Source organism: Piliocolobus tephrosceles, chromosome 14, assembly GCF_002776525.5.
Source record: "Piliocolobus tephrosceles isolate RC106 chromosome 14, ASM277652v3, whole genome shotgun sequence".
Taxonomy (NCBI): domain Eukaryota; kingdom Metazoa; phylum Chordata; class Mammalia; order Primates; family Cercopithecidae; genus Piliocolobus; species Piliocolobus tephrosceles.
The window spans coordinates 106985964-107006292 of NC_045447.1; the positions used below are offsets into that span (position 1 = coordinate 106985964).

General features: G+C 42.5%; 1 protein-coding gene across 3 annotated transcripts in view; it reads left to right on the forward strand.

Annotated features, from left to right (window-relative positions):
* The window catches only part of FAM120A (family with sequence similarity 120A), a 116977-nt gene extending 96816 nt beyond the window's left edge, over nt 1–20161 (forward strand). The window contains exons 12-18 of one of the 3 annotated variants that reach the window (XM_023187813.1): nt 4751–4865; nt 10515–10724; nt 11925–12108; nt 12667–12804; nt 15207–15348; nt 16315–16411; nt 18274–20161. In XM_023187813.1, coding sequence (XP_023043581.1) covers nt 4751–4865; nt 10515–10724; nt 11925–12108; nt 12667–12804; nt 15207–15348; nt 16315–16411; nt 18274–18585 — 1198 coding nt within the window. In that variant the 3' untranslated portion in view covers nt 18586–20161. The remainder of the gene's footprint in view (nt 1–4750; nt 4866–10514; nt 10725–11924; nt 12109–12666; nt 12805–15206; nt 15349–16314; nt 16412–18273) is intronic. The other 2 variants (XM_026447181.1, XM_026447182.2) reach the window with 2 other exon arrangements.
* The last annotated feature ends 168 nt before the right edge of the window (nt 20162–20329 follow it).

The following is a 20329-nucleotide window of genomic DNA, read 5'->3' on the forward strand; positions in this document are numbered from 1 at the left end:
TTTTTTTTTTTTTTTTTTTTTTTTTTTTTTTTTGAGACAGAGTCTTGTTCTGTCGCCCGGGCTGGAGTGCAGTGGCCGCATCTCAGCTCACTGCAAGCTCCGCCTCCCGGGTTTATGCCATTCTCCTGCCTCAGCCTCTGAGTAGCTGGGACTACAGGTGCCCGCCACCTCACCCGGCTAGTTTTTTGTATTTTTTAGTAGAGACGGGGTTTCACCGTGTTAGCCAGGATGGTCTCGATCTCCTGACCTCGTGATCCGCCCATCTCGGCCTCCCAAAGTGCTGGGATTACAGGCTTGAGCCACCGCGCCCAGCCCATCTGCTGTATTTACTCTGCTCCTCCTGTGGCTGGTGCCTCGTGGCCTGCTGTGTGTGAGCACTGAGATGCACGGACAGGGAAGAGGCCATGCATGCAGCTGGTCCTCATGGCATTGCCTCCCAGCCCACTCTTCTGTTTGCTCCTCTCGATGCCTGGGGCCTGGCAGCGGAGTGCTGGCCCTTTCTCAGCAGTGATCCCGGAAACACCTGAGCCGTCTCCTCAGCATTGTTGAGATGGCCGTTAGCAAGACAGAAGTGAATGGGCACAACCATGCTCCAGTAGCCTTCTCTTTACAAACACAGGTAGCCAGCTCATGGCTATAATTTTTTTATTCCTTTGTAGACTATTGTCAATTTCTTTTGGACACATGTTTCTTCATGATTAGAGTCAAGGGATGCATGTGGGGTGGAACCCCACAGAAGGGGTATGGTGGTCTCCTCATTGCTCCCTAAGGCAGGTTAGTTTTTGCTTTAACTAGTGATGTTAACATCGATCACTTGGTTAAGGTAGAGTTTGGGCATACATATATTTTAAATGTTATACCAGGGCAGCGATTGGGATGGACAGCGGAAGAACATCAGTCAAATCTCTAGAATCCCTGATAGCAGAGATGGGGGATGGAGTCTGAGCAGAGGCTGCTGCCGTGTGAGGGTGCAGGCTGAGGGCACAGAGCAGAGCAGGTCTTTGTTGGGGTTGCAGCATGGATAAAATAGACAAGGCTCCTGTCCAAAAGCAGCAGCTTATGTTCTTGTAGGAACAATATGGCAGACACAAAGATGCAGACTGGGTCAGGTTTTGGAAAAACTTGACTTAAATCAGTAAATACAGTGACAGGGATGGAGGCCATAAGGCTCCAGAGCAATGCTGGCGCTGTTGGTGTGTGCTCTGGAGGTGCCACCCGGGTGGCTGGTGGTCAGCCTGGGTGATGCGGCAGGCGGCCTGTGCTGGCTGAGGCCTGCTTCTCTCCTTTTGGAGCTCTGGGTTCACCCCAGCTTCCATGCTTGTAAAGGGCAGCGAGAGGAGATAGGGTCAAGGTCATTCAGCCTAAGGAGAGCTCCAGAACAATTTATGCAGCCCCCACCCTTCTGTGGTAAGGAAACGAAGGCTGCGGGAGTTTGCAGAACTCCCTGAGGCCCTGTAGCTGGCTATATTAGCCCATTAAATAACGTTTTCATAATCTGCTTGATTGCACGGAAAAGAACATGGAGAGAAAAAATTTCCAGAAATACCATAGGTAGATTTAGTAGTGTAAAAGGGATCTGAAAACATTCTAAATGCACAGGTAGGAACAGCACAAATAGAGAAGCTGACTAAGAGTTAAGTTCTCAGCCGCTCTTACCTTGACTCTTTTTTTTTTTTTTTTTTTTTTTTGAGACGGAGTCTTGCTCTGTCGCCCAGGCTGGAGTGCAGTGGCCGGATCTCAGCTCACTGCAAGCTCCGCCTCCTGGGTTTACGCCATTCTCCTGCCTCAGCCTCCTGAGTAGCTGGGATTACAGGCACCCGCCACCTCGCCCGGCTAGTTTTTCGTATTTTTTAGTAGAGACGGGGTTTCACCGTGTTAGCCAGGATGGTCTCGATCTCCTGACCCCGTGATCCGCCCTTCTCGGCCTCCCAAAGTGCTGGGATTACAGGCTTGAGCCACGGCGCCCGGCCCTTACCTTGACTCTTAACCAGGATCTCTGTGTTTTGGTATTGTATGTATGTATGTATGTATGTATGTATCTAGTAATTCATACTCTGTATCCAGCAAGGTGTTCAGAGGACCTACGATGAAAAGGGTCTAAACACTAACTCTGTTATCAAATGCCAGATGGAGGAAATAGCAGATAGTCTGACCAACAAAATTGTTTGCTGTCCTGGCGAAGTTGAGTTCTGAGAGTCTTAGCTGCCAGGAAAACCAGGAAAGATCCTGAAAGAACCAGTGTGTCTGCAAGACAGTCTTTTTCTGATTCAAAAAAAAAAAAAATTTCCTTTTTTTTGAGACGTAGTCTCTGTTTCCCAGCCTGGAGTACAGTGACGCCATCTCGGCTCATTGCAAGCTCCGCCTCCCGGGTTCACGCCATTCCCTGCCTCAGCCTCCTGAGTAGCTGGGACTATAGGCGCCTGCCACCTCACCCGGCTAATTTTTTTGTTTTTGTATTTTTAGTAGAGACGGGGTTTCACCACGTTGGCCAGGATGATCTGGATCTCCTGACCTCGTGATCCACCCGCCTCGTGATCCGCCCGCCTCATGATCCGCCCGCCTCGGCCTCCCAAAGTGCTGGGATTACAAAATTGTAAAAGGAACCAATAGCCAGGGGCTGAGGTAGGGAAGACTGGGGAGTTGTTGTCTAAGGGGAGCAGTTTCAGTTTGGGAAGATGAAAGGAGTTCTGTGGATAGATGATGGTCATGGTTGCACAGCAGTGTGAATGTGCTTAATGCCATTGAACTGTACACTTAAAAATGGCTTAAATGGTAAATTTTATGTGTATTTTACCTCAATTTAAAACATAAAAAGAAATGAAAATAAAAGGAGCATAAAACATAGACACTTAAGGCAAAAAACATTGTATATAATTTTTTTGAGACAAAAATGGGAGGAGGGGACCTTCTTCATATTTGCTGTTTCTTGCATCCAGCCCTGATTAAAACTCAGTAAGACCAGGATGGGCGCAGTGGCTCACGCCTGTAATCCCAGCACTTTGGGAGGCCGAGGCGGGTGGATCACCCGAGGTCAGGAGTTTGAGACCAGCCTGGCCAACATAGTGAAACCCTGTCTCTACTAAAAATACAAAAATTAGCCAGGTGGGGTGGCGTGCTGGGAGGCTGAGGCAGGAGAATCACTTGAACCCAGAAGGCGAGGTTGCAATGAGCTGAGATCATGCCACTGCACTCCAGCCTGGACCACAGAGCAAGACTCCATCTCAAACAAAACAAAACAAAACAATAAAAAAAACCTCAGTAAGACCATTGTATTTAAGATTTGTAGCAGTCAATCAATTGCAAAGGATGTGATTTTTGTCATTGCAAATATTGATGGTTTAATTAAATGAAACTTTCACATCACTCTTTTATGTATCTCATCAAATATAAATACTATAGAAATGTAACATTCACTGTTTGTTCACCTTGAAATTGCATTTACATCCTACTTTTGCTACGTTAATTTGACCATGATGTATATAAGCGCTCTGTGCCTCAGTTTCCCCTTCCCTAAATTGGGATAATTATTATTCCTGTCTCAGAATGTCTGTAACAGTAGATGAGTTAAAGTGTGTGAGGTGCTTAGACCAATGCCTTGGCACCTAGTGAGTACATAACTTTCCGCTTTGGGCTTCAACTGAAAATATATCTCAATGAGCTATCTAGAACCTCCCCTACTTAGTTTGTGTTCCCATGGATGAATATTAATGCAAGAATGACTTAGTGCTCAGCACCAACTCTAACCCTGGGTTTTGTTAACTCATAGTGTAAGCACTGAGCAGACTTTGCAGATGGGAACGGAAAGAGCTTTGTTAAGCATGTCATGGTTCTCTGAACTCCTTTTGAATTATTTGCCAGAGATCACGTAGTAATCTATCATCAGAAGTTATTTTTAGTGATCAGCTGGCAACCTGATTAGGTCATCCTTCAAGTTTATTGAATGCGAAGAACTGGGAACCGTTAGACTTCAGAAAGGTTTATGACTAAGTCGTTATAGTTAGCCCTTCACTTTTTCACACCCAGACACACTCCTTGGGGTTGTGCCTCGTGCAGTGCTCCAGGGTGTTTGTGATTCAGGCAGTGCTGTTACTGAGAAGGGAAGGAGACTCCCATGCGGACCTGTTCTAGTTGAAGCTGAAGATTTGGAGATTGATTGTCCTTTAGCAGCCACTTCAGGGTGCACACATTTTGCTGTGGTTCTAGTGATGGTCCTACGCATTGCTTTTCTTGAGTCTGACTCCCGCTCACCTTGTGTTACCGACCCCATCTTCAGTTGTTTACCTGCTCCACGGACCTGTAGCTGCAGAGTGGCCAGGCAATGGTCTTTGCTTTTCATCTCGGGATTTGTCTTTCTTATTTATACCTAGAGTCTGCCTCCTGGGTATCCTGGCTTGAACAAGAAAATGAATGAATCCTGAAAATTCATTCACATGAAAAGCATGTACTTTCAGGGTTTAAATGCTTCACAAGAGTGAGGTTGTATCAAAAATCCCTGACCAGCTAGTTTTCAGTCTCCACAATTTAGTGTGCTATTTTTAATTACTCTAAAGTAAAACATTCTGATCATCCTGTTTTCATTTGTAATGGCATCATCAAATGAAAGTAGAAAAGTGGAAAAACTGAGTAAGAAATCACATGAGTCTTCTTAGCTCACATCATCCGGAATTTACCTAGAACCTCCCACTGGGCTTGTCCATATGACGGGCGACCACTTAGTAATCACCAGCCTTTTGTTTCTGCCCCTCACCAGGTACATGGTGCAGTGGCCGGGAGCACGCATCCTGCGGCGTCAGGAGCTGGATGCCTTCCTGGCTCAGGCGCTGTCCCCCAAACTCTACGAGCCTGATCAGCTCCAGGAGCTCAAGGTAATTTGTCAGCCTCATTGCATTGTCTTGGACAGTCTCGCTTTGGATTTTGGTGTAATACAGCTAACTTTCAACAGGCAGAATTGCTAATTCTTTAAACTAATTGCTTTAGTCCACTAAACTAATAATACTAATATGATAAGAACTTGATCAATCGCCTTCATGGCAAAAGGAATATTCCTTTCTAGTTATGGATTTGCTATCCCCAGTTTGGAAATGATTAGTCCCACTTTGTCAGAGAATGGTTTCCCCTTGTTTACCATTGGATGTTTATTCTTATGTATCACATCATGAAATAAACTTGCCTTTTATATTGTAGGGGGGGATTCCAAACCCTGAGAGGGCTTGATCTTAAGAATTTTCTAACATCTAGCAAGGATTCTTTTTCTTATTTCATTTCACTGTTCCTAATTACAACTTTAGTTTTCTCTAAAAAATATTCTTTGCCCCTCTACTATTATAAAATCCCTTATAAAAACCACTTGAAGTCAACGATGTTACATCATCATTTCTATCCCCTTTTAAGTCAGCATTTAACATCATATTCCTTTTAATTTTGCCTTCTAGTAATTCCTTTTGTTCTTTGTTTTGACAATATTGATTTTTCTCCAAGTTGTCACCTAATTTTTCAGTGTGAATATCTTTTTCCATATACTTTCATTAGTTACCTGGTTCACATGGTTGTAATTGCTTTCTAATTTCCATATTAAATTTTAGAAAGTTCAAGACTTTTCAAAGCTAAATTAGTAGATCAGCCTTTTCTTTTCAATGTATAGGGTTTCTTTTTTTTCTTTGCCATCAGTTCTTTTGTTTTGTTTTATTTTGTTTTGTTTTATAGAGTTTGATTTGTAATCAGTTAATCTCTTTCCACAAAATTGCCTTCACCTTTAGATCTTTTTGGTATTCTTTATGAAGGCATTCTTTCCATAGAGGGGAATTTTATGCTCACTTAATAGATTTTCAGTATTCAATAGGTGTTGCTTAATAAATTTCTAGTTTTCCCTAAATTATCATGTTAAATTGAGTAATTTGATGTTAAGTGGCCCTCCTCAACTGTGTGGAGCTCACCTGAGACTTCTTATGACTTAGAAATAAGCTAAGTAAAAAAACCAAAACTTAGGAGAATTCACTTCAAATTGTATTCTTTACTTTGTAGATCAAGCTTTTCTGTTTGTTAGACAGAAATTATTATTTTTAATGTTTTTGAATTTACGTTTCTGTTTTCAATGTTTGGTCAGGTGTCCCCGTCAGGCAGTGTGGCTGGTGCTAAGTCAGGTCCTTTCCCGTGTCCTCACCTGGTTTGTCTCATCACCACCGTCTTCGTCACAGACTGTGCTTCAGGGGGTTGGAGATACTTTTGCTAGAGTGTGGTGCCATCCCTCTACCTCTACTCCTGTTTCTCTTATATAGATTATTACATCAGTATTGACATCCCAGTTCTGAAAATCAGACCGCCAGGTATCAGGTATGCCCACTAAGCCTTATTCACCATCAAGTTACTTTTACTCAAAGTTCATCTTATATCCCATATCCTTTTCATTTTTGGATCAACGCATAGGATATAACTTTTGAAAAACAATCACACTCGAAGCTTTCATTTTGGTTCTTTTGAGATCTTAGTGCTTTCATGGTTTTCTCCTGGTTCTTCATCTAAAGCCAGACATTTGTAGAGATGTGCTCAGAAAGACATATGTACGTATAGTAAACTTCAGTCTGACTCATCGATCCTCTGGGTCTTGCTTGTCTGGAGGTCGACAGTTCCCTTTCATAAGAGCAGCCTACACCTGTAAGTGCTTCATTTTCATGATTAGTGTAAATTCTGAAAGAGCTATAAGGAAAAATAGCATTTGTTGGGGGGAAAGGCAGTTATTTGCTTTTTTGCTTTTTAAGATTGAAGATCCTCTCAGCTATCATCAGATTGAGAATTGATAGGAATGATCATTATTTAAATGCTACAAAAATTCCTATGCAGAGCTGAGGGTTCCAAAATTCAGTGATAGAAAATTAAATTCTACAAATGCCTTTTCATTTAACCGTTAAAATTTTTTGCAATATCAAAAGCAGCAACAGTGCTTTGTTGTAATACACCATTTCATGGTTTGTGATATAGTCAACTCTTGAATGTTAACTGGTGTGTCTGGGCCTGCTACCCAGTTTGTGGATTGGCCAGACCCTGTTTCTCTTCTCCCATTTATCGCCCACTCTGTGGTTGGCCATCAGAGGAGGAAAAGAGGAAGGAAAAACCCAGTGATGACATTTAGGACTCTTGTTAGCTTTTTCTGATGGGAGGTTTGGTGGGAAAAGACATTGAAACCATTAGTTACAATGAATTTTTAAGAATTTCATCTCATCCATGCTTTCTTCGTCCACCATGTCCATGAATAATTGAGAGTGTTCCATGTGGCTCCTTGAATACCTGTGACAGTGATTGATGACCCTCATTTTTCCTGTTATATTTTTTAAGCCCTTCTCCTAGGTTACCAGCATGAATGTAATTAAGGTAAAATTAGCACTGACCCTGTGTTTTGAGGAGGGTGGGTAAAGGATGAGAAGGAACTTTGTACCATTATAGTATTTGTCCAGTATCTTTCTCCCTTGCCTTGACATCCCTATAATTGCCTTAAATTCTTTTAACAGTTTCACATGCCAAGTGCAGAATATAAAAGATGGAAAATGAAGAGCTTTAAAGACAGTATTAGGGGCGTGCAACATGTCTGTGATACGTGTAAGAATTATTTTGCATATAGGTAAATATGACAAATTGAAGTAAGAGTCTGTTGCCCAGTAATCAGATGTTGGACGAAGTAACTTTACTGGAATTTGGTTCTTGAGCTAATTGGTCAGAGAGATTAACTTCCATATTTGCATTTCCTATAAAGTCAGATTTTTTTGTCTGTATTTCTCTAGTTGAGGAACTTTGGATGATGTTGAGTATTTTATCTCAATTAATAGAATGAGGTTAGAATGTGAGTATTGCAACCATTTTTATAATCAAGCGTTCAGATTTGGGTTCTCCCAATTACCAGCTCTGTGACCTTGAACCCTCTGGGACCCGTCTGTACAAGGGAGTACTCTTTAGAGGGGCCTGTGTTCTTTGTTGTTTGAAGATCGCAATGAGATAATGAAAAAGCAGCGCTTGATACATATTTCTTAAGTTCCCCATAAATATTAAATATTATTTATATAACTAACATTTAGGGAAAGAAAAACACCACATAATGTAAGTTTAAAAAGTTGTCAAAGGAAGCAAATTTACACTGCAATCAAGATTTTTATTCAGATTGTTTATGCAAGCTCTTATTCTAAGAACTTTTCTCTGTTAGATTAATGCTAATTGAACTAATTATCTTGAAACTATAAATATCTTTTAAAAAATTCTTAAAAGTATAATCCTTTAATGTTAAGGCCATTTAATACACACACACACACACACACACACACACACACACTGTAGCCTTGCTATATTCTTCCTGTCAGCAAATGTGGAGATTAATAGTTTTAACTAGGGTGCTTCTGTGCCGTATACATCTGCTGCTGCTTCTTAAGTTTGGCATGCAGATAGCTGTTTGCTGGATGAGCGGTTTTGAGTTACATTGGATGCGATCATCACCGGCCCGTTCCTAAGAAACACCTGCAGGGGCTGGACGTTGTGGCTCATGCCTGTAATCCCAGTACTTTGGGAGGCCAAGGCAGGCAGATCACATGAGGCTACGAGTTTGAGACCAGCCTGGCCAACATGGTGAAAACTCAGCTCTACTAATAAAGTACAAAAATTAGCCAGGCATGGTGGTGCACATCTTTAATCCCAGCTACTAGGGAGTCTGAGGCAGGAGACTCGCTTGAACCCAGGAGGCAGAGGTTGCAGTGAGCCAGGATTGCGCCATTGCACTCCAGCGTGGATGACAGAGTGAGACTGTTTCAAAACAACAACAACAACAAAAAAAACCCGTTAGGGTGGTGCTGCATGTGCTTTCACAGAAGGTGTTGGTGGCATTTTATGTTTTGACAGTTGGACATTTGGATAGCCAGGCAAACAACTTTATAGCAACATTTTCGCTCCTTTATCCTTGACCTGGATTCTCTGTTCTCTGGCGTAGGGCAGAGAGAGGGGCGCAGAGGCCCCTGGGCTGGAAGCAGCGGAGTCCCACCTGACTGGAAGGGATTTGTGGTCATCATTTCTGCAGTGCAAGGGGCCAGGAGATGGGTGTCCTATTATTCATGGGCCACACCTCTGCTTGGCCGCTTTCCAGCAGGGTCGGCTCCCTCTTTCTGCCTTGAGAATTCTCCCTTTCTGCAGCTCAGAGGTGGGGGTGGCTGGGGTCTAAATGAATCAAGTACATTTTCTCCATTTTGTTCTAGTATGACCTCTGTTCCTCCACTTTGCACGTAAATATAAAAATACATCTAATTCTATCACCGCAGCCCTACTTGCCCCCAAGGGAACATTTTTTAGTTCATTTCCCAACAACTACATGGGAAAAGGAGGAGCTGGTGATGTACAATAGGATCCAGAAGTGTAAACACCTTTTATAAATTGGTGAACAGACTTCTCCAGGTTTTGGAAGGTTAACTGCATTGTGAAAATTTAAAAAAAGGTTGGGAAACAGTGTTAGCTGATAATAGGGAATGTTAACACAAACAACAAAAACAGCAGATGATCATAAGTTTATTAGCATTTGGCACCAGAATGACCTTTTTCTCTTTAATGAAAAGGCCCTTTAACTTGCCACATATAGGCATTGCTTAGATTGATCTCCCATAAACATTGCATTCTTGAAAAGCCACCAAAGTCGGAAGACAAAAGCCAGAGCAAAGCTAAAATTTTATCCTTTATCCTGGATAATCCACAAACTAGGTCTTTCACACACAGATGATCAAGAGTTGACTGTACTCATGTTAGTGTTTCTTACTCTGCTTATCAGACACTAGAAGCGTGGGCTCTACGTACAGAAGGTAGGCACCCAGCTCTCAACACTGAGGGAAGTAGAAGTCTGTGCAAATTCTAGTAGTATGTATGGTTCAAGAACCATATTTTTGTTGTCTTCTTTCATTTATAAGCTATCCGTTTCTCCAAAAGACATTTTGGCAGTCTTATTGATAAGTTGCAATTAAAAACATTGACATATAAAATAATGTAAACATAGAGTACAAATTTATTTTAGAATGTAATTATACCAAATATTTTTTAATGTAACTATTTGAAAATGCAGAATCTTAATAGAGTGTTCAGTTTTGACACTCTTTCTGTTAATATGTTACCTGTGTGCAGATCTGAAATGTGAAGTGTTACTTCACAAAGAGATTGTGGAGCTCTGGACTCTGAGGAGACCACAGATCATTGCTCATTTTGTCACATGTCAGCCTTAAGTGCAGTGTTACCCTACACTGCGGAACGCTATATAAACTCAACCTGAAGTACTTGAGTATGTTTATAAAATATTCTCTTAAATTCAAATGTGTTACATCACATACGTATTTCTGTTCAAATGAGGCCAGTGTTAGGTCAATATAAGGTAATGATAGGACTACCTAGTGGTGCTGTTTTGTTGAGGGATATTCTGTTAACTTTGGAGAGTTTTAGTAAGACATTGGAAGAATTTAATACTGTAGTACTCTTATTCCATAGAAATTACTCTTTTCAATTTAAAGATTGAGAACCTAGATCCCCGAGGAATTCAGCTATCAGCTCTCTTCATGAGTGGAGTAGACATGGCCTTGTTTGCAAACGATGCCTGTGGACAGCCAATCCCCTGGGAACACTGTTGTCCTTGGATGTATTTTGATGGGAAGCTCTTCCAATCCAAACTCCTCAAAGCCAGCCGGGAAAAGACCCCACTCATCGACCTCTGTGATGGTCAGGTATGCTGGGGGGCCGGGTGGCTGCCTTTAACTGCAATGAAATAAAGCTCGTTGGCTAAATCTGTCATCTTTTGTACCATATTTATCATCCTGTGTTTCAAGATTCTGTTTTAGGTTGGGCTTGGTGCTGAGTGTCACTAAACATCACTTCAGTACCCAGGATGAGCCAAGCTCCTGATACAACATTGTTTCTCCTTATTTGTGGTAGTAATGTTCTAAAATTCACCTCGAATGCCAAATGAGTGAATGCTGAACCATTGCTCCTAGGGGAAATACAAGGTGCTGGGTTCCTTCAAGGCTCTGGACACATATTTTTGTCAACCAATCTATATAATCTTATTGCATGTGCATTTTGGTTTAAAGACACCTTATATAGTATGGATTGTTGACTCGTTATTATTGAACTCACAGTCATTACAGCCTCCTTGTGCATTTGGGAACACCAGACAGCACTTCAGCATTATTTATTTATTTATTTATTTATTTATTTATTTATTTATTTATTTATTTATTTATTTTGAGACGGAGTTTCGCTCTTGTCGCCCAGGCTGGAGTGCAGTGGTGCAGTCTCAATTCACTGCAACCTCCACCTCCCAGGTTCAAGTGATTCTCCTGCTTCAGCCTCCCAAGTAGCTGGAGTTACAGGTGCCTGCCACCATGCTCAGCTAATTTTGGTATTTTTGGTAAAGACAGTGTTTTGCTGTGTTGGTCAGGCTGGTCTTGAACTCCTGACCTCAAGCAATTCACCCCCGCTTGGCCTCCCAAAGTGCTGGGATTACAGGCGTGAGCCACCGCACCCAGCCAGGGACCATTTTAAACAGTGAAATCACCAACAAAAAAGGACAAAAATGTGAAACACGTGGCACTTAACAAACTGTGAAAAGGATACTTGTTTTCAGTATGAGCTGAAACAAGAAGGCAAGCGTTCTCTTGTTTGACCTCAGCTGGGGTCAGCGCATCAGGCAACAAAAAGTTTTGCTGTGTTCTGCACAAGTCTGCAGATGACCAGAAAACTGCCATGAGTATTGATTTTTGTGGTTACGAATAAACATTAGCAAGTAGGCGAATTTGCAGATGTAGAATTCATGAATAAAGGGAACCAACTGTACAGTTGATAGATCTTATTTCTTTAGTGCTCATTTAAATTCAATTAAAACCCCCTGTGGATGGCATTTTCACATGCTGGTCCTTGACTTCCAGGCTGATCAGGCTGCCAAGGTAGAGAAGATGCGCCAGAGCGTCCTCGAGGGGCTCAGCTTCTCCCGGCAGAGCCACACGCTGCCTTTCCCGCCACCTCCTGCCCTGCCCTTCTACCCCGCCTCTGCGTACCCCCGGCACTTTGGGCCTGTCCCACCCTCTCAGGGCAGGGGCAGAGGCTTTGCAGGTGAGTTGCTTGGGATGTGTTCCTGTGGGTAACAGATGCCAGATTCCTGTAAAGAACGTGCAGCCCTTATAGGCAAGCCCATCTGCTGTGTTGACCTTGTCTCTGTTGGTCTCGGAGGTCCCGCAGCAGCAGTTCTTCAAGTCCGTGAGGAGCAAGTTTGATCCTGGAGATAGGGGAGAGGGACCTGCTGATGCGAATGCAAAAGCTGCATCGTAAAATCTGTCAGTCAAGCTGAAAACTCTGCTCACATTTTAAGATATATTTTTTTCTTATGTGTAAGGGAAAATAAGCCCACCCAGGTCAGAGAGAGCCATTTTCCAGCACTCATCTCCCAGGGCGCATCCTGAGCCCCATGCCAGTACCCTGCTGCAGGGAGGGTGGCCTTACAATGCTGGTCCCCAGGGACCATGGGCACAGGACAGCGAGGTGACAAGAGGGGCCAGGAGACCCCTCCATGGCAGCTGGAGGAGGCAGGGGCCACTCTGCCCGAATATCCAGCAGGGCCCTGAGTCCTGTCCCTTACACTTCTCCCCTCTCTCTCTACCCCGGGTCCCACAGGCGTCTGTGGCTTTGGAGGCCCCTATGGGGAAACGGTAGCAACAGGCCCTTACCGTGCCTTCCGTGTGGCGGCAGCATCGGGACACTGCGGAGCCTTCTCAGGCAGTGACAGCAGCAGGACTAGCAAGTCCCAGGGCGGTAATTATACCTATCCCTTCCCAGAGCTTCTGCCTGCCAGCACTTCCTTCGCTCCATCGTCTGGCGCCTTCCTTCCTCCACTGTCCTCATGAGCCCTTCCTCCAGCAGAACAGCCTTTCTTCTGGGTCCCCGCTCTGGCCCTCACTGACCGCTCCTCCTGAGACTCGCTGCTCTCAGGGCTCGGCAGCGGCTCTGCTGTGGCCAGTCTCTCCTTTCAGGGTAGACCACTGAGTGTCCACCTAGAACAGAACCTTTCTGTGCACCTGGGTAACCTGACCATCGCCTCGTGTTCATAGGATGAGCTGCTGACTAATAGTGGCGTTTCTTTCCCAAGCAGCCATCTTTTGGTAAAGATTATCATGCTTGTATAGAACATTCTAATGGTCACAGAATTCCTGACATAAAAAGTCTGTCGCAGTTTGTTTCGCAGAAACATTTTTAAACAAAGATCTAATGTTGGGAATATAAACAAGGCAGTTTACTGTAGATTCCCAGTGCTTCTCTTTGCATTTGTATTCAGCTTGCAAAGGAGAAAAGGGTCTTAACATTTAGCCCAGGAAGCAGTGTCCTGTGACGGGGCTGTAATCAGAAGCCAGTCACCTGTGTCTTTGACCTCATCCCGCATTTTGGGACTGCAGATCTAAATCTGCCCATCAAGTCACATAACAGGACTGACTGTTCAGATGTGATTTTGGAGTCGCATTGAGGATGGGCAAGCCTTTCTCTCTTGATTAACAATCTTTTTCCAACTCAGTTACATGGGATAGTTAGGGAGGCCAGCAAGGGAACTGTGCAGGAAGGTGACTCTTGCAGATTTGGCCGTGGGTCACCCCCTCTGTCTGCAGGTCGCCTCTCCTTTCCCTGGTGCAGCTGCATGCCTCTCTGCCTCCTCTGTCTGCAAACCGGCCTCCTGCAGGGTGCTACTCTGCTCTGTGACTGCTCCTTACACAGCTCGCAGCCATGTTTCCTCTCTGCTTCTTGATTTACTTCAGCTCCTTCTAGTGCCTTGAAACTGAGGCTGGCCCGTAGTTGGGATCAAAAATGGAGGGAGAGGGGAGATTGCACTATGGATAGTGTAGGGCAAGAAGTGAATTTTTAGACTGGAATGATAAAAGGAACCTGCTTCCTAATTTTCTTAAAATTGTGTCTGGAACTCAGATTTGCACTGCCTAGTACAGTAGCTGCTGGCCACTGCTCTGTTGAGCACTTCAGCTCTGGCTAGAATGTGTAAAATACATATCAGATTTTAAAACTTAAAATGGGAAGCAGACTAAAATAGCTCATCAATTTTTTATCTTGGGCTAGGCACAGTGGCTCACGCCTGTAATCCCAGCACTTTGGGAGGCCAAGGAGAGAGAATTGCTTGAGGCGGGAGTTCAATACCGGCTTGGGCAATAAAGTGAGACCCCTGCCTCTACAAAAAATTTTAAAAATTAGCCAGGTGTGGTGGTGCACACCTATAGTCCCAGCTACTCAGGAGGCTGAGGTGGGAGGATCGCTTGAGCTGGGAGGTCAAGGCTGCAGTGAGCCATGATTGTGCCACTGCACTCCAGCCTGGGTGACAGAGCAAAACCCTGTCTCAAAAAAAAAAAAAAAAAATCTTGACTATATGTTGAAATAGTGTTATTTTTGATACACTGAGTTAAATACATTATTAAAACTTCTTTCCTCTGTTTCTTTGTACATTTTTCATGTGGCTACAAGAAAATATAAAGCTTGTTGTAGGTTTCTGTTGGACACTGCCGAATTGCCACAGCTAACACCAAGATGATAGCTTATTATTATCCATTTCCACTGTCAGAAAACAAGATGCTTGGGGGTCTGGTTTTATTTGCTTATTTTTTTGTTTTTAATCAGAAGTTTTGCTGCCAATTAGCAATTAGAGAATTTTCTTAGGTCAGAAAGCTTATGATTTGCAGTAATCAAAAGAAGTTAGGAAATTCTATTTGTGACTTTGCTTATGGAAATTCTAATTTAAAAATACAATAAGAAATACAGGCTATATTTATTGATTCTATGATGTTCAGTTAAGGTAGTAAACCTGGAAGTATTTGCCTAAAGAGAAAAACATTCTTGAGTTTGCAGATTTCCATCTTGGTAATACAGAAGGCATGCCATACGCACCTGATGACAACACTTTATTGAATCTGTTTCTATCTAAAAAGGCTTGCACATTTGCAGTTGTAACCTAATTCAGTTGTCATGGGTTCTTCACAATAGTTTTAAGTCAAACAGTGTGCACATAGATACACTACATAATAAAAAATTGTACAAAACAGGAGAAAGTAGCTTCATAGTAAATATAAACCAAAACTTTTCAGAAGTTTCTTGCTTTTATCTTTTTGCTATTCTTAATTCTGTGATTGTAAAGATTGTGTCTTTTCGTATGTTTTTTTGTGCAGGAGTCCAACCTATACCTTCTCAGGGAGGCAAACTAGAAATAGCTGGCACTGTGGTTGGCCACTGGGCTGGGAGCAGGCGGGGCCGTGGGGGCCGGGGGCCTTTCCCCCTGCAGGTGGTTTCTGTCGGAGGACCAGCTAGAGGGTAAGTTCTGGGCCACGAAAATGTCTTTTGTATAAATAACGAAAACAGCTTCTAACTTGCTTTTTTGACTTGGAAGTTTAGTAGGAACATTTTTATATCATTAGATACATTCTTTAATATTGTTTTTATTTATTTAATTATTTAGTTTGTATTTATTTATTGAAGATGGGGTCTCACTGTCACCCAGGCTAGACTGCAGTGGCGCAATCACAGCTCAGTGTAGCCTTGACTTTCTGGGCTCCAGCAATCCTCCCACTTCAGCCTCCCGAGTAGCTGGGACCACAGTCATGTGCCACCGTGTCTGGCTAATTTTTGTATTTTTGGTAAAGACGGTTTTGCCCTGTTGCCCACGTTGGTCTTGAACTCATGAGTTCAACCAGTCCACCCGCCTCGGCCTCGCAAAGTGCTGAGATTACAGGTGTGAGCGCCACTGCACACGGCCTTTAACATCATTTATAATGTTTGCATAGGATCCCATTTATAGTATTGTGTAATTATTTAATTAACCATTATTAAATAATTAACCATGCAATTTTCAATTAACCAGGTGCCTTAACAATTTTTTTGAAGTAGCATTTGTAAAGTATTAGTTTTCAAATCAAATGCATTGGATATGGGGGATGTAGCTCAGGGGTAGAGCATTTGACTGCAAATGTATTGGATATGAACCAAAAAAATAAGATTGATTGTTTGGAATAAATCTTGCCTATAATCATACTTAACCTATTTATGCCTAGTGTTCCATTATTGGAACGCGAAGCATGTGGGAGTCATTTATGTCCTGCTGCTCAAGGTCATCACCAAAGTCTGATTGCAAAAATTCAAAAAATGGCAACTTCCGGCATCAGTGGGTTAATTCAGTGCTTCATAAAGTGTAAGACTGGATGGCTTCAAAATCATTTGATACTATCTTAAATGTCTGTAACAGATTGAAGTGTTTACTGTTGTCCTTTTTAATTCATTCAGGCGTCCAAGAGGAGTTATTTCAACCCCAGTGATTAGAACATTTGGAAGAGGTGGAAGGTACTATGGCAGAGGTTACAAAAACCAGGCAGCAGTTCAGGTAAGAAGACAACATGATGTTTGTGCCAGTTCAGTGCCCTCAGGGATGTCTCCTGGCTGAGCTTGCACTTCTAGTGCCTGTGCTCAGACAGAAGGGCTGTGAGGGTAATGTTTTAGCTGTCAAGCATCTAACACAGTAACTGGCACACAGCTGCTCACCAAACGTCCGTTTCCTGGAGCCCAGATCATTTTGCTGTTGAGTGCCTCTTCAGGTGGTGGTCTCTCCCCTTTGCCATGACCCTGTGTCTCTGGTGGCTTCCCGCCTAGTGTGACACGATGGGCTGGGCTCACCTTGGGCATTGCCTGGCCCTGACGGAGCTGGAACAGCCACTTTTAGTTTCTTTTTTTTTTGAGATGGAGTCTTGCTCTGTTGCCCAGGCTGGAGTGCAGTGGCCCAGTCTTTGCTCACTGCAACCTCCACGTCCTGGGTTCAAGCGATTCTCCTGCCTCAGCCTCCCAAGTAGCTGGGACTACAGGTGCATGCCACCACGCCTGGCTAATTTTTGTATTTTTAGTAGAGTTGGAGTTTCACCATGTTGGCCAGGTTGGTCTCGAACTCCTGACCTCAGGTGATCTGCCTGCCTTGGCCTCCCAAAGTGCTGGGATTACAGGCGTGAGCCACCATGCCCAGCAGTCGTGCTATATTTTTATGTTTTGTATTACTTGTCTTAAGATTCAAAGAAAATGATGATTGCATGATTGATGGAGAAGGTGTGTTAGTATTTCTGAAATTTTAGGGTTGGAAGCTAAAATAGAGGCTGTTGTAGGAGAGTATGTGGGGACCCTTGGTTTATGGAGGTCATTCCTTAGGCAAGGGTCACATCTCCATCTGGTTGAGTGAATGGATTTTGTCATCAACAAGGCAAATACCCTGGTTTTCAGAACAGGAGGCCTGGAAGATGCTGGAAGTTACCACCATCTTTGTTGGGAAGGGGATGCAATGACGAGAGTGGAAGATTCCTGTTCTCGTCTGTACAATGACTGTTTGAAGGTGAAAACCATCCATGTTTTCTTCAGCACCGAGTCAGTCTATGACAGTGGCTCTCAGCCCTGGTGATCGGCCTCCAAGGGACATTTGGAGACGCTGATTGTCACGACTTGGTGTGGGCACTGGCTTTTAATGAGTGAAGCCTAGGGATGCTGCTAAACACCCTATGGTGTATGGGATAGGCCCATCACCGAGAGGGAACAGAGCCACCGTATCACATGCTAAGGTTGAGCCCTGGTCTAATGATAGAAGCAATTCAAGATCTGTCTTCACTGCCTTCACAGAGAGCCATGTCTTTCAGAAAACGTGCTGGATTAGTCTCAAGGACCACTTTTTTTTCAGAGAATTATTTTTAAATCTATTCAGAGGAGTGGGGAAGACCTATTCAGAAGAGCTATTTCACAAACACGTGGTAATTATCAGTGCAAATTTCTTGTTGAGGTTCCCTAGCAATGAGTATAGTTCCCCAGTAGAAATGGGGTATGTGCACTACTGCATGTCACAGGCAGATGTGGGAGACCTGTTTGTTTTGTGGCGGTGGGAACAGTCGCAGTTTTAGAGAAGACTTATTGAGGGGCGTTTGTTACTTTAACAATTTGGTGCCATTCAAAGGATTAGACAGATCTGAAGGGGGAATTTTCCCTCATTTTCAGGATATTAACTACAGAGAGTTGAGGGAAGGGGCCATGGAGGGAACTGACTGAGACAGGTAGAGCATCTACCGCCCAAAAGTCAAAGCAAAGACAGGGTTAGAGGGACCCAGCTGGGCATTTTCTGCTCTTGAATCTTCAGAGTGTCATTAGGCCAAAATTTGCATCCTCTCTCTTCTGTTTATCTGAAACACCTTCTCATTTGTTGTCCTTCATTTTAAACAGGGCAGACCTCCTTACGCTGCTTCAGCAGAAGAAGTGGCCAAAGAACTTAAGTCAAAATCTGGGGAATCGAAGTCCTCTGCTATGTCTTCAGACGGGTCCCTGGCTGAAAACGGAGTGATGGCCGAGGAGAAACCGGCTCCCCAGATGAACGGGAGCACGGGTGACGCCAGGGCCCCCAGCCACTCTGAAAGTGCCTTGAATAATGACTCTAAAACGTGCAATACAAATCCTCATTTAAATGCACTAAGTACAGACAGCGCTTGCCGCAGAGAAGCTGCTCTGGAGGCAGCTGTCTTAAATAAAGAAGAGTAAACTTATTTTTTATAGAGGGTGAAGGATGCTGGAGGGTAAGGATTTAGGAATATCTGGAGAGAAAGAGAGCCTGCAGTTATGTACATTTTGTCCTTTCCGTAAGAGAAAAATGAGGACTTTGGAAATTCAGATCCCTCTTTGATATCAGAGATTTAAACAACACATTTTTAGTTTTAACCAGTTGTAGTCAAAATGCTACAATAAAACAAAAAAGAGAAAGAAAATGAAGAGCATTTGACTCCCGCACTTAAAATGAAGTACACATAAAGTTTAAACTGGTTATGACAAAAGCCTATAGTTGTGTTTCTTGAACTATAAAGAAAACAAATTTTGGCAGTCTTTAAGTATATATAGCTTAAAATATAATTTTTAGCATTTGGCACCATATGTATGCCATTGTATTTGATTTTGCATTACTGTTTCACAATGAAGCTTTCTTTAAGGCTTTGATTTTTATGATTATGAAAGAAATAAGGCACAACCACAGTTTTTCTTTCTTAAATTTCATCACTGTTGATGTGGTTCTTTTGTGTTAAAAAAAAAAGTGCAACTATCAAAACTAAAAAATTATAGAGTAATATTGCCGTTCTGCTGATTTTAAATATACAATACATCATACATACTTTACAAGCAAGTTAAATGGAGATAAAGTTGAAATCTTAGAAGATGCAAATGACCTTTCAAAATCAACACAATGTGTTCTGAAACTTTCGTGACTAATACCATGCATCTGTGATCAATGAACTATGTGGTTTTGAATCGGATGTAGACCATTAGTACTACTACTTGAGCTAAACTTCTGCATGGTTCATAATTTTTAAAGTGTGTAGTTAATATGCATGTTATCGTCCTTTCTTCCATTCTTACCAGTATGTGCCCATTTGCAAAACAAAAATGCTAATAATCAGTAATAGTCCTATAAAAGATGTTAACTCTGTTTAGTCATTGACTGATCTTGCTCTAACCTTAAAATTTTGTGATTATTGACCTCTGTTGCATTTATTCTAAAGCCCCCCAAAAAATTATCTAGCCGTTTCGAATATCAACATTACCCTGGTGTATTCACTGCTGTATGCATTATTGTTCTTTGTTGCTGTTTTATGCCTTCATATTAGCAAATATGAAATTCTGTGAAAAAAACCCTTTGATCTTAAAAAAACAAAAAAAACCACCCCCCCCCCCTTCTGTAGCAGGAAACAAATTGCTTGTTCTTGAGAACTTTCCCATCAAGAATTTAGTAGAAGCAGGTATACTTCTATCATTTTGATGTTTTTGTTAATGTTTCCAAACAATGTACTTTGAAATCAGAATCACTTCTTATCGTTTTCATATACTTCTGATGCTCTTCATCACATTAGTGATCAGAAATGAGGTGTAATTCCCCAACCCCTGCCCGCAAGAGCTAAGTAGGATCTTACTGTAAGTTGAAGGGAGTTTTGCCCTAACTCATGGATTGTGCAAGAATGAACTGCTGTTGGGTTTGATTGACTGTCGATGGATTGTGGTGTGGTGTATCTGAAGGCTATTGAATGCAACTTACAATGCTTAATAAAAATCTTTATTCTTTTAGTATAAAGTATGGCGTGGCTTTTAATTCACTTGTAAAAGCTAATTTTACCGAGGTTTAATTCAAATCGAAACGACGACTGAAAAGATGAGAAAACCAAAGTTTAAAAATAGTTTACCTTTTCAAAGTAATTCCAGGTTTCCGGCTTAGAGGAACATTAATATATGATTAATTTGT